The sequence below is a fragment of the Euphorbia lathyris genome, chromosome 2 (genome assembly GCF_963576675.1).
Source record: "Euphorbia lathyris chromosome 2, ddEupLath1.1, whole genome shotgun sequence".
NCBI classification, from domain to species: Eukaryota; Viridiplantae; Streptophyta; class Magnoliopsida; order Malpighiales; family Euphorbiaceae; genus Euphorbia; species Euphorbia lathyris.
This window is the reverse complement of record NC_088911.1, coordinates 35012583-35026295: the sequence shown is the minus strand read 5'-3', so window position 1 is coordinate 35026295 and position 13713 is coordinate 35012583. Positions and strand designations below refer to the sequence as shown.

General features: G+C 34.2%; 2 protein-coding genes across 2 annotated transcripts; one reads left to right on the top strand and one right to left on the bottom strand.

Moving 5' to 3' along the window:
- The first annotated feature begins 2478 nt into the window (after positions 1–2478).
- Positions 2479–5227, top strand: LOC136217741 (O-methyltransferase 1, chloroplastic). Its single transcript, XM_066004389.1, has 7 exons — positions 2479–2802; positions 3440–3591; positions 3661–3781; positions 4172–4296; positions 4376–4504; positions 4607–4771; positions 5016–5227. The coding sequence occupies exons 1-7, from the start codon at positions 2622–2624 to the stop codon at positions 5085–5087; spliced, it is 945 nt and encodes a 314-aa protein (XP_065860461.1). The 5' UTR covers positions 2479–2621; the 3' UTR covers positions 5088–5227.
- A 658-nt stretch (positions 5228–5885) lies between these two features.
- On the bottom strand, positions 5886–12188 carry LOC136217740 (gamma-tubulin complex component 4). Its single transcript, XM_066004388.1, has 16 exons — positions 11849–12188; positions 11470–11761; positions 11251–11387; positions 10879–10977; positions 10522–10642; positions 9334–9606; positions 9054–9134; positions 8903–8986; positions 8644–8730; positions 8472–8527; positions 8184–8381; positions 7773–7995; positions 7037–7125; positions 6736–6889; positions 6416–6538; positions 5886–6327 (listed from the first exon to the last, which is right to left on the bottom strand). The coding sequence occupies exons 1-16, from the start codon at positions 12016–12018 to the stop codon at positions 6259–6261; spliced, it is 2256 nt and encodes a 751-aa protein (XP_065860460.1). The 5' UTR covers positions 12019–12188; the 3' UTR covers positions 5886–6258.
- Positions 12189–13713: the final 1525 nt, after the last annotated feature.

The window sequence follows — 13713 nt, the reverse complement described above, 5'->3', positions numbered from 1 at the left end:
TAATTTGATTAGCTGTTTGTGTAGACCTGTTTGATAAAAATTAGCTGATTGATAGCGGTTTGCGCAAAAAGACGAATAAGGGCATTAATTTTGGCGCATGAGAAGAGGGAGTCTATCTATTAGGGTTAAAGAAGTCCATTAATTTTAATATTGCAAAACGCTAATTGAAAAGGCTCCTTTTAAAAGCTTTTTCTAAATTAGCGTTTTCATCCCAAAACTCTCTCCCAAACCTCTCTCCACCAAACACTCCAATTAGCGATTTCAGTGGTCAAACCTCTAAAGTTGGTCAAAACCGCTTTTTTTATCCCAAAACGCTCTTTACCAAACAGGGCCTAAAACTTACATATAATACATTGATAATACTATGGGTTTTCAAACAATTTCTATATAATATATTGTAGTATATTTATTTATACTGTATATTATTATATGTTATAATTCATTTTTTTTAGTTTATGGTAATTAATATTTTCATATTTCATTTATCTATTAAATTTAAGAAATTTTTATTTTGTTGAATTTCGATTTCGATTCTGATTTCGATTCCGAAATTTGAACCAAATATTCTTAAAAGTAATCGAATTCTGATTTTGGATTAAATCAAACAAAAGAAATAAATAGTCATTCTGATTATGATTACGTAACATTCTGATTCCGATTTCATTTTCGTTTTCGATTCCGAAGGTTGAACCAAACGCCCCTAAGTTATTAGGAATATTTAACTATTGTTGTAATTATTTAGGAATGAATATAATATTATCAAATATACTAATACATATATTATTTTTTGTTTTAATTCATTTTTGGTCGTAATCGATAAAATCTGGAATTTCGAAATCAAAACCAAATTAAAAATAGAAAATTTTAAAATTAAAAACTATACATTAAAATAGCATTTGATAAAATTTAAAATTAAATGCTGAAATTAAGTACTATATATTATAAATGTTGAAAGTATTAAATAATATAATTATTTGATAAATACTAAAAATAAGTATTTAATTTAAAAAATATTAATTAATAATATTCAATTTATCAAAATTCGTAATTTTATAACTTAATTGAAATATTTAAATTATATTATTAAATGAATTTAAATCTAATAAATATTTAAAATATTAATTTTAAAGGTTGAAACTATATATTATCTGTAAATTATTAATATTAGAGACAATCTTATTTATTTGTAAATTACATATTATCTGTATCTAGTTTCTTATCACTAGCCTAGAATATAGGAATAGACATTCACTACAACGTGAACTGTATTATGTATATAAAGATAATTACTTATCAATAACAGTCACTGAACAATTCAATCCATGACATGGTATCAGAGCTAGGGTGACCAAGTGGTCTAGAGTTCGATTCCTAATAGCCTCATTTATTGAGTTATTTGCAGGACATGGTAATATGGGCATGTGTTATCACGCTTCAAACCCAAATGTACTTTTTCGTATGGAGGTATGTTAGCTATTAATACGAAGTGGACCTTTAACTATCAGTTTGATCTTTTAACTAAAATGGTTTCATCACAGAAACTGATTATTAAATTTTTTGATTTCTGTTAATTTCGTTTTCGAATTGGTTTCGGGTTTTTTTATGTGCACGAATCGAAGTGCTATGGCAAATGCAAGTATTTTGGACCCAGCTATTCTTCTTCTGCTAGGCTTGATAATTTGGTAGGTCCTTACAAGTTTAGTTGTGATTTTATAAAAAATAAAAAATAAAGCTTTAGTTGTGATTAATTAATTAATGCTAAAAAGCTTACCTTTTTCCATTATTTTTCTGGTGGACCTACAAATCTACCTATAATTTGAATAAATAATCTCTACATATGTATTTATATCTGTCAATCCCATATGGCCAATCCATGGAAAAGCAGATGAAGAAATCAAATTATAGAAAGGTAGAAGTACCAACATCACTCAACTATCAATGTTTCATTTTTCAACTCCATGACTCATAAACAGATAATCTTTTATACCACCATATAAATTGACCCATTTACCAATGATACGGTTAAATTTGTTTTTTTGCTGCCAATTTTAAAGGTAAAATTACACAATTTTAGATATTAGAAGTAAAATTGTTTCCAACTGTAAACTTATGAGTATTTTTGCACATCATTAATATGAGCTCAACGTTTAAAAAATGATACCAATTTAGGTATCGATGACGGAACGTGACACATCATTCATATTACTATACAATTGACAGAACATTATAGAATAATATAAATAATGTGTTACATTCAGTTTTTTATACCTAAATTGATATGATTTTTTAAATATTAAACTCTATTTGGTGTTATTTTATACATGGAGTCTAAATGAATCTATAAGAAAAAAAACTTTGGTAAAATGTATTGAGAAAAAGGAACCATGTGGCGAATCTAGGAAGGTTTCAAAATAAAGGGTATCGAAACATAATGTTTTAAAATAAGAGGCTTCATATATAAATCGAGATATTTTTCCTCCATAAAAAAAATAATAGATTGATAACTGTAGCTTTACGGCGTCGGTTGGGCGCAACCGGCATTGGAGGAATCGACGGTTGAAGATGAAGCCGCTCAATCTGGTTGCAGTCTAAAGAGCTACCGCCGGCGTCTAACAGCGAAGATGTGTTCGGTCGGCGTTGTACATTTAGCACCCACAATTATCAGTCGCCGACCTTCCATATACGCTTCGAATGCGAGGAAAAATAGCTGGTTGAGAGCCAAAATCAACGGCGAAGCTGATCCATTACTCCAGGCGGCTATCAAAGCAGCTTCACTTCGTTTCCAGGAAACTCATAGACCAGGCAAATTACTTCTCCTTTTCTCTTTTATATCATGGCAGCTCTTTAAACATTGTATTGTATTGAACACTAAATGAGAAGAAACAAATGGTTTGACGAACTCAAAATTATTAACACTACTACTAAAAGCTTATTCGTGACTTGTTTCAAATGTCGAGAGTCAATCTACTTTTACATGCTGAATCAGAGTATTAAATAAAGATATACTACTCCCAGAAGAGCTTTAATGGCTTGGCTAGGCTAGAAGGTATGTCTAATGAGTTCTCTTCTCTTGCATAGACGCCTATTGGTTTGGGATTTTTTTGTATCATTGCATCATCTAACTTTTACTTCAATTAGAGAACCATATATCATGTCTGTCAACCCTCAATAGAATTCCAGGTTCCTTTTTTAGCATCTGAAAGTTATGGTATGATCTCTATCCCTTTGTGGTGCTTAATCATTGTCATCACCAGCATATGGCATCTTCTGATCTGTTCTCTCTGCTATTTATGGTATGCTTGATGGTTGCTACCGAAGCTTTTAGAACTAATTGTAGTTCATACTATAGCTCTACTTTCTCTATTTATGTTGGTTCCTTGTTTATCAAACACTTTGTTTCAAAGAAGTATTTTACTCATCTGCATGAACTCGTGTGCAGAGCCGCTTTTTCTTGATCCATATGCTGGTTGCTTGGTTGATCCCACAATGCAAATGGATTTAAAGAAGTACTCCCACCATTATTGCCTTGCGACCAAGTTAATTGATGATAAGTTATTGCGTACAGTGAACCATATTGATGGAATTAAGCAGGTATGTTGCATATCATGATTAAGCAATTCTCACGTTTTCTTTGGTTTACTTCTCATCCATATTTTGCAGGTTGTTTTGTTGACAGATGGGATGGACACAAGGCCATATCGACTAAACTGGCCAACTTCATCTATAATATTTGACATATCACCTGAAAGGATATTCCAGCAAGCAGCTGAAAAGCTTAAAGGTGATTCACATTTCACTAATTTTGAGTGGTTAATCATCTTCTAAGTGCAAAATTTTGCTACAAGGATGATGCTTTTGACAATGTTGATGATTACATAGGTTTAACAATGTTTTTGAGTACTGAATTACTGATACTTCACAAACAACTGAGAAGCATTGGTTGTGTAGAAATTTTACTAATGCAGTACTATCAGATTCTATGCATTTAAATAAAAAAAATTTATTGTTTAGGATATTATAAATATTTAAACTATCAGAAGGCTGTTGAGTGTTGTCTTGATTCTGTGCGATCATATGCTGTTTAACATTGAATATGTACTTCTGGATTATAATTCATTATTGCTTCAAATTATTAGTACGAAATGTTATGCTGTCTTTTTGAAGATATCAGGTGTTGGGGCTAAGATTCCAAGAAATTGCATGTTTCTTCATGTTCCATTGGAGTCCTCAAATATACAGCAAACTTTGCACAGTAAAGGCTTCAATGGCAATCACCCAAGCATATGGGCCATGCAGGTGATTAATGATTCTAATTCCAATAACTTATATTCGGTTACTTTCGCAATAGAGTTATTTTGAACATATCATCTTACAGGGACTGTCCATCGTGACTTTGGCTAGTTTTGAAGAAATTCTGTGCATTGTTAGTAGCTTAGCTATGAACGGGTGTCTGTTCTTGGGAGAACTGCCTGCATGGTTAGCTAAAACTGAAATTAGAAGCAAGGTTAGTTTGCATCATTTTAGGAATAAATTCTTTTATCTAAGTTTCTTTTTCAAATTATTCTTTGTCTGGGGGACATCACCTGCTTTATGGTCTCTTACACAGTCCAGCATGGAGAAGTGGATGGACAAACTTTTCATGAGTAATGGTTTTCGGGTGGAAATGCTTTGTTATAATGAAGCTGCAAGGAGTTTGGGGAAGGAACTAGCACCCAAAGACTACAAGAATATACTTTTTGTTGCAGAACAATTACGTTATTCAGATGACCAGGTGTGTGCTTATTTCTAATACCATATAAAGCCATTATGGTTTGCTTGAAGTTGATTGGATTTGTTGCTCAATGAGGAAGTAAGTCTTGCCAATGCTTTTTGCACCAAACCTCCAATTTGGAAATTTCATTTGGAGTAGAATTTCATAGTATGGGAATAAGCTTCTTTCGCGAGCAGCATGAATGGAACCGGCTACATTTCAAGCAATTCCCAAATATAATTTGCCTTTTTTCCAATTTTGGCAGATGGAAACATGGAGGAGAGAATTCAATAGGGTAGAGGAGGAAGGGGATGAAGAAGGGTTCGATGAGCTTTAGTTTATAGATGGATGTAAATGTCAGTGATATCATATCCTTTCCCTTTGAAATATATTTGATTGCTTATTTACGGCATGGCTTGTATATTATAATGCTTGTCTATATTCTGCATTATGGTAAAAAAACATAATCTTGTTGGCTGGTTGGTTGTGCAATTTGCAGATGCATTCAGAAGTTTCCAAATCTTGTTTTACTTATGATATAAAAGGTAGAATGAAATAATTATTTTAAGCTAAAGTTACTCGTGTAAGTTTAAATGGGAATAATTATTTTATGAATTTTTGTTCAATTCAGTTTTAGCAAGTTGTTAATTTCAATTGCTTTCAAATATGTATATGTAGAAGAAGAAAAAATGCATCATAAGTCCTCTGGTTCTTCATATTTTTATTGATTAAATTTTAATTTTTTAATTTGACATATTGACTTAAACCGGAAAAGTTAGATGTAAATATAAAGTTCGATTGAAATAATATTTACTTATTTCATCTGTGTAAAATGTAATTTCAGATGTCTACAAAAAAAAAAGTACTTGCTAAAAGTAGTTTAGTACTTTTTTAATAGAATTTGATATTTATAACTAATTTTTTATTACCAGTATTTTTGTGTGTTCAATTATATATAATTGATCAAAACCAGAAGTTTAATTAAAAAAATAATCAAAAAGATTATACTTGAGACCTCTCGCTATCCAGCCAAATCTCAAGTGAAGAATACTGAGCCAACAAGGATAGCTGAACCTTTGCTAAATAGCTTGATTTTGCTAACCAATCCTTGAAACAGAAGGAACATTCCAGAAGAAGAAGAAAATGATTTTTTCATAATACAAAACCAAAACACTTTACTTACACAGCCTGTACAAGTGTATTGTAAAGTTGATGCCAAAGAGCAACAATCAAGCATGGGTAGGCATCTTACAGAAAGAAAAGAAAAAAAAATCGCGCCAAGTGAGCCACCAAAAATTTCATCTCACTTTCAAGGAATAGATAATTACTTGTTGGTCAACAAGACGCAAACCGACCATACACCCAACTTTCCAAAGAGTTACCTTGCTGAGAATAGTTCCATCTTCCATGGAAACTCAGCAGAACGCATCACAGAATTGTCCAACCAATGGTATAAATAATGTTTCAGAATCTCCCTGTTTAAATTTTGCAACTTCAACACAAAATTGCTATTGTTGATCTATAACTGGAAGAGTTGGAGACGGTCTAACAACATTGAGCACCCCTCTTGCAGTTGCCTGCCAGAAGAAGCAAAATAAAATTGTTGCCAAACTATGGAGCAATAAGTGGGTGTGTGTATTTACAGAGAGAAGGGTATGGACTTGCCTCAAAGTATGAATTAAAGTTTAGACGCAAAAGAAATCGCCTAAGAAATGGGGCACGTTGACTCCCTGCCAGCCTGCTACTGCGCAATATTGTATACAAGGAGTTGGATTTCTTGTTAAATTCCTGAGAACACAGAAAAAGAACGGAACCATTTAGAGACGAGAGATAACGCAAGCAAATTAAAATCATGATGACGAATGTAGCTAAATCCGAACCCAAAATAGAAAGGCACAAGCATTTCGAATGCTTATGAGGCCATCTACTTTTTGCCAAACCTATATTATGCATGAATTCAGACGATGAATATTTAGTAAAGAAACCTCTGTTATATGGTCCAATTCAGATGTACTTGGGTTATTTTCTTGGTTTTCAATGCTCCAGCAAAATTGCAGGCAGAGTTTCATTATGCTGTCTAATATCCTTGACACGGAGCCAATGTCCAAGAAAGACTGTGAAATTAAAGCAGACAAATACCTGCAATTAAAAGTAACAATTTGCGACCATTAATTAGCAAATACAAAGTCTGGATAGGTTATAATGTTGTTAAGCACAAATCCAATACAAAAAGCCCAGTCAATTAAGTAATGGTTGCAAGAGCCAACAAAAATTTAGTTTGCTTACTCTTGATGGAAGTTCACAAGTTCAGTGAAGTCATGAGAATCTTGTATATGAGCTTGCAAGACGTTCCACTGAGATTCTATCACATCAACCTAAAAGGAAAGGACGACAGTTTTAATGAGAAAATTATCTGAGAAAATACTTACCAAAGATTGGGTAAAACAATTTTACAAAAACGTGTAAAAAAATCAAGAAGTTTATTTCATACAATAAAAAACATTATAGTCAACCATAAGGAGAGGGCGAGCCTTGGCGCAACGGTAAACGTTGTTGTCGTGTGACTGAGAGGTCACGGGTTCGAGTCTTTGGAGCGGCCTCTTGCCAAAAAATTGGCAGGGGAAGGCTTGCCCCCAGTACACCCTTGTGGTGGGATCCCTCCGCGGACCCTCGCTTAAGCGGGGACGCGTAGTGCACCGGGCCGCCCCCCCTTATAGTCAACCATAAGGAGAGAAATGCATGCTTCATTCTCCGAGAGTCCTATTGACATAATCCTGATGATTAGACTGTTGCAATTTGGTTACTATATGTCAACACATTGTCTTTTCAAGCTACGTGTGCGGGCTGTCTGGTGTAGAGAAACAAACAAATACCTCTAATATTGGATGCCTTAAGGATTCTAATATTAAATAAGCAAAAGCTACTATACAGCCTCATGATTTTATGTTTACCACTTCCAATCATGCATATATGTTGAGAAATCATCTCCAAAAGAGTAGCCAGAATTTACATCATTAATTACCTGAATATAAAACTGAAGATTTCTGATTAAGAATGCCATATGCTCCCTAACACGCCACATTGGCCTAAAACGTTGTCGTCTCTGCTGAGATATTGAGCAGTTATGGTCATTGCGATGCTTGGCAAAATCAGTGTGATCTTGATGCATCACAGAGGCCCATGATTTCTCCAATTCCATTTGTGTTCGTTTCAGCCGAAGCAAATACTGGAAGACCTTAAGGTACCTAGAGCAAGCTTGATGTTAACATGGGTGCAAAACAATAGGGAAAAACAACTGAGCAACTTTTAGTTATTAATTGGAATAGTTTCGGCTTTGAGAAAGAATTTGTAAAGAACGTTCAAACTCACAGTAACAAAAGGAAAGCAACATAGATGTATACAAAAGAAGAGAAGAAAAGCATTAGTATCTTACTTGGACAACACTTCTTGGGTGAAAAACAATTGTAAAGGCCAATCAACAGCATATTCAAGAGAAATGCAAGCCCAACCATCAGAAAACATATCTGAAGAAGTGTTTGATAATGCAGCACCAGAGTTTGCATCAGCATGTGCTTTTGATTTGGATAAATCTACTTCGGAGGATTTCGCGGTGATTCCATATGAAGCCATCCTAATTGATGAATAGATTATGTTAATACAATTTTAAAAAGAAAGACAAATAAAAATGTTCAAACTTATGATTGAAAAGATTGGCCCCAACCTCAAGGACACTCTAGAGAAGTATTTATCTTCCTCACCAATGGTCTTTATAGCAGCCTGAATCATGAGTACCAACAAGTACATTGCAAATCGTTGGACTTGGTAATTGAACATTTAATGAGCTAACAGAATGAATAGTTGATCCACAATAAAGTAAAAAATCATGTTTGTACCAGCTGAAATGGGACCAGTAGATCAGCTTCAGCAGTTGACTGGCGGGGGGGTAAACGCATTAACTGACGACTCTCCTCCAGAAAACACTAGCAAAATAATCACATTATTAAAACCAAATTGGTTTTACACCTAAAAGTGTATCAACATACAGCATCAAATGGATTGATGTTGACACTAGATAAGCAATTATCATGAGCCAATGTGCATTAATAAGAAAAAGTACAAAGAGTTTATAGAGCAAGGTAAAAGAGGATTTACCTGGAAAAAATCTCCTTTTGCCAAAAGGAAATAGTCTTTTAGGGCCTTCAGATGCCCATTCAAGTCGGCCCGCACAACCACAAGCTGCATAAATGAAGAAATACATATAATTTATATGCTCTGATAAGGGAAAAAATGCAATATGCAGCACCTGCCAAAGATGACTAGCTGCAATTGCCCGAATAGAATCAACAGCGCATTCAAAAGATCTTTTGTGGAATTCAGACGTTTCCTGCATACAATGAAACTTCATTCAGAATAAGAATTTCACTCTTGTAGAAACAATAAATATGTTTGCCCAGTGGAACCAGTCTGTGTATGCAAGAGACAGATACAGACAGTAATTCGTAAAATAAATTAAGCACAGCATTACCACAAAGGGTTGCTGCTAGATGTTTCTATTGTAATACAGAGAGAGGAAACGTATGTACCTTCAGGCCTTGAAGCAAAGCCTCAATTTTATCTGCCTCGGACAGTGGAAGTAGTTCTTCTCCAATCAGGTTTCTATCCACAAGCGGCTCCTTCTGGAAGGCAAACCGTCCTGTAAATCCTTGCATCGTTGCAGAACCTTTTGGTATCTGCTGATTATGCAAAGGATCCTTAACCTGAAAGGTACGGCTTGGATTTCGAAGAACCCTGATGGCTTTACCAGCAAAAAGAACTGATTCAGCAATCCGCATATGAATATACTCTGGCAGCATATCCTGCAAAACTACATGAATTAGTAATGGTTTCTAAAACAAATAAATTAGAACACACTAAAGGCATATTGAGACTTGCCATAGTACAAGCAAATAATGCAGCACAATTTTAGAAAACCTTACTGCATGCAACCAACACAAAGAGCAAATAACAGAGATATAATAATCGGGATATTGGGAGAGCTGTACAACAAGTGATTGAAATTTAGAAAGCAAAAGTTAAAGATAGATGCAATACTGCTAAGCAACGTCCAGGGATTATTCCCTCTCTCCTAGCTGAAAGCTAAGAGCCAAACACCAATTTTGTACAAATTCTCCCACCCCCCTTCCACTGCCAAAAACTGTTAAACACACTCCCATGCATGATGCATGGCTAACCCCCAGCTCACCTACTGTCCATTGCACACCTTTTCTTTCTGGAATTGCATTCCAAAGATAAATGGGCCAGCACAGGCCTACTGTGATTAGTTCCAGGATTATCTCTATCAAAAAGGCATAACAACAACAGAGTAGCTACCGCAATCTAATGGCAAGTATTGCTAATGGAAAGTTTTTGTCAGTTACTTCAGAAGATTGGAGCTGAGCAGAGTTGATGATTAAAGATACAAGCTGAGTTGATTAGTTAGCAGTTATCAAGTTCTGCAAGGATTCAGATACTGTAAGCCAGTTTTAACTTTTATATCACCTGGATCCTTCTACATTACTATAAAAATAGGAGAAAAGAGTAGAATTTTCATAAAAGAAATGAAATTTCTCTAAACTTCCTCTCTCAAAGTGCTCTCTAACTAATTAATGGCATCCTCTTATCAGCAACATCTTGCCATCCATTTTATCCAATTTAGATTGACCAACAAACAAAAACAGTAAACACGTTTATTTTTAGATAATAGAGTACAACAAGAGAGAAATCAAGGATACCAAATATATATGAAATCCCAAGTGCCAATCTGTTAAAGACATATCATCAGTTGACAAGCGAGCCAATTTCTCTGACATATCTGGTTGAGATGAGTTATGCTCTACATCCCTGTCTTCCTGCCTGGAAATTAATATATCCATATATAACAAAGTTCAGGTAGTATAATGAAGTAAAAGCATAAATGAGATGCACAAACTAAAGAGAAGAATGCATAAACCAAAAAGAAGAACGCATAAAATATTCACCATATATCTAGATGCTTATACACATCTGTTTTAACCCATGAAGTTTTTAAAGAATGCTGCATCTAAAAAATTTCAATGATATTGGTTCAAGAAAAGTGTCTGTGTGTTTACCTTCGAATAAAGAATTCACCATGCTGATCTTGAAGAATACCGTAAACCATCCATGACGCAAGTTGGTTATAAAAGACCTGATGTCCATGCCAAAGAAGCCTATTTGGTTTTTCACACAATATTCATCAACAGAAAAGTCATCATCAAATATTAATCTGCTGTCAAGTGAATAGTCATAGAAAGGGCATATAGACTGAAAGAAAATGTGCCCTAACCGTGAACAACTCATGAAATTTAGAAGCTTTCAGCAACCATTCAGATACCAAATAACTAGCACAGAAGTCCCCAAGAAACGAAGGGAAAAAAATCGCACCATGTCCATCAGAAAAAATACATAATTAAGACAACAACAAAAGCACATTATGAACAAACCTTTGAATGCAAGTCTGCAGTTCAGGAACCCCACAGTGGCACCGCTTGTGTAAAAGGTCAAGAAGTTGACCTCCACGAATGTCATCGCGCTCAATCTCTAGAATAAGCTCATAAAGTGGAGGAAGGAGGACAAAAAACTATGAAACAAAAAATAGATAAATAGAAGTTGGCAATTGCAAGAAAAAAAAAACAATTCTGGCAAATTGAACCAAGTCCAACCTTATTGAGGCCTTGGGTTACACTGGCCAAAATATGCACAGATTCTGATAGCAATTTCTGCTCAATGTGAAGAACAGCAGACCTATAGACGGAGAGAATCTCAACAATGCCATTAGCGATGGCCCTCCTGTACACACTTGGTTTTCCCGTTGTATTGCGTGACAATTCAGTAGCTCTAGCCAAGGGAGACACATAGGCAGACTTTATCCAACTCAAATTCCGAGACTTAGTAGCAAATCGATCAAGCTCCCTGTAGTAAAATCCCAATGTGATAATTCTCTCAATCAGATCCCTGCAACATCATCAAAATTTGCAATTAAAGCAAAAGAATCATAAAAGGAACCCTAAATGAGAGAAGTATGGAGAAAATTGAGAGAACCTATCGCTTGGCTGGATGAAGGAAATGTCAGGAGCGAGTTTGAAGGAGCATTCATCAGAGATGGAAGCGTCAGGGGATAAGGGAACGCCGATAGAATTCTGGTGTTCTCTGTCGTCGATTATGAGATCACCAGTGTAGCCTAACAGTGCTAGCAAAAGCTCGTGTAGCATTTTCTTTCGTTTTCTAGTATCCTCTTGTTGATGAGGAGTGTATAAAATTTAGCTCTTGCAGAGGTTTGAAGAAGAAAAAGAAAAGATGCCGTCTTGCTTCCCGGTGGATTCTGGTATGGGTACCAAATTAATTCAAAATTTGCATATATACGAGGGAAAATAAATATGGTTGCTTCTATCTTCACTTCTATTGATTATAAAATTCACACAAAAAAAATGAAAATGAAAAACTCAACTTTCTAAACATTTGTATTCTTTTTCTAAAAAAAAGAAAGAAAACATTTGTATCATACTGATTTTGAGAATGCATCTTGTAGATTTTTAAGTCAGATCAAATAAAAAAAAAAAAATCAAAATTGAACTTATTTATTTTTAAGAATCGGATTGAATTTTATCATTGATTTATATTAGGTATAATTATAAAGAGTTTAAATTCTCAAGAGTAGCTAGGCCAAATATTCAAATAAAAATAGTCAAAACCAAACATGTGGCTTCTTTCTAAAACCAAACCAAATTGTATAATTAGCTCTTATTAGACACAATTTGGAGATTTTCCGAGTTGAATCCAAGCGATCCACTTCTAATACGGATATAGTTTAATACTATAGAGAATTATAATATATTTGTTAGTTACCTTTATAAGTTAAAAAGTTAGTTACTAAATTAATTATGATGATTACTTGATCAATTAGTTAGAGTTAATTAACTACTATGGTTAGTTAGCATTTATTTTTCTCTTCCCGTATATATGTAAACTCTAGTTTATTTCCTCGTTATTGTTTTTATTGTAAGGATTGAATTTTTCATTATTAATGCGATCTTCTTTCTCCTCAATCCCCATTAATATATACATGGTATCAGAACATCCACTTTTCTTTCGCATTTAAACTAGAATAGTTGGAGAACTTGCAATAATAACCTACAACAACGATAGAATAAATTCCTTCCAATTGCTTGTTGAAGAAAACAGAAGAATAAATGGTGAACAATAATCACAATATTCGCTCTACTGAAGCGAAAGATAGTTGAAGAACTTTAAGAAAAGACGGAGAGAATGTTGATCACCTTGAGCATTAATGGATACTTTTGTAAGTGTTCCTCTCACATTTGGTAACAATCGTTCTTGGTTAAGAGCTATCAAGATTGGTTTCTGCTAAAGGAAAACTTGATTTGTCTTAAGAGGTGATCTTAAACCTCCGCTTATTCCTTTTGCAATGTATCTTAAATGGTGAAAATGTGATAATATGGTATTATCTTCGGTATTAGGATATATTTCTAAAGATTTAGATGATTCATTTCTCTATGTGATAATACAGCTTTTTCGTTTGTTGTATGTAAATGATATTCTTGTTACGACCACTGGCAAATAGGCTATATCTCGTCTCATTACTCAGTTACAAACAAAATTTGCATTTAAGGATCTTGGTCGTCTATTATATTTTTCTTTTTTGGCTTGGAAGCTCATTAGACTCAAAATGATCTTACACTAAATTAATGGTCAAGTCCATTAGGTCTCATGCTAAAGTTAATTCTACCCCGACTTGTGCTTCAGCTAAACTAAGCCAAGAAGTTGATGAACCGTTCTTCGGTACGACCTTGTATTATAGTATAATGAGTAGCTTGCTATATGAATCTATCATACGGCTAGATGTTTCCTATTCTATCAACAAAGTAAGTCAGTTTATGCATCAGCCA

Bases quoted from the DNA above. Each gene is read 5' to 3' on its own strand.
- LOC136217741 (XM_066004389.1), top strand. From the start codon at position 2,622: ATGTGTTCGGTCGGCGTTGTACATTTAGCACCCACAATTATCAGTCGC. The intron at 2,803-3,439 runs GCAAATTACTTC...ACTCGTGTGCAG, and splicing joins CCAGGAAACTCATAGACCAG to AGCCGCTTTTTCTTGATCCA. The intron at 3,592-3,660 runs GTATGTTGCATA...CATATTTTGCAG, and splicing joins ATATTGATGGAATTAAGCAG to GTTGTTTTGTTGACAGATGG.
- LOC136217740 (XM_066004388.1), bottom strand. From the start codon at position 12,018: ATGCTACACGAGCTTTTGCTAGCACTGTTAGGCTACACTGGTGATCTC. The intron at 11,388-11,469 runs GTTGGACTTGGT...TTTGTTTCATAG, and splicing joins TAACCCAAGGCCTCAATAAG to TTTTTTGTCCTCCTTCCTCC. The intron at 10,643-10,878 runs GTAAACACACAG...ATTAATTTCCAG, and splicing joins GGTGAATTCTTTATTCGAAG to GCAGGAAGACAGGGATGTAG.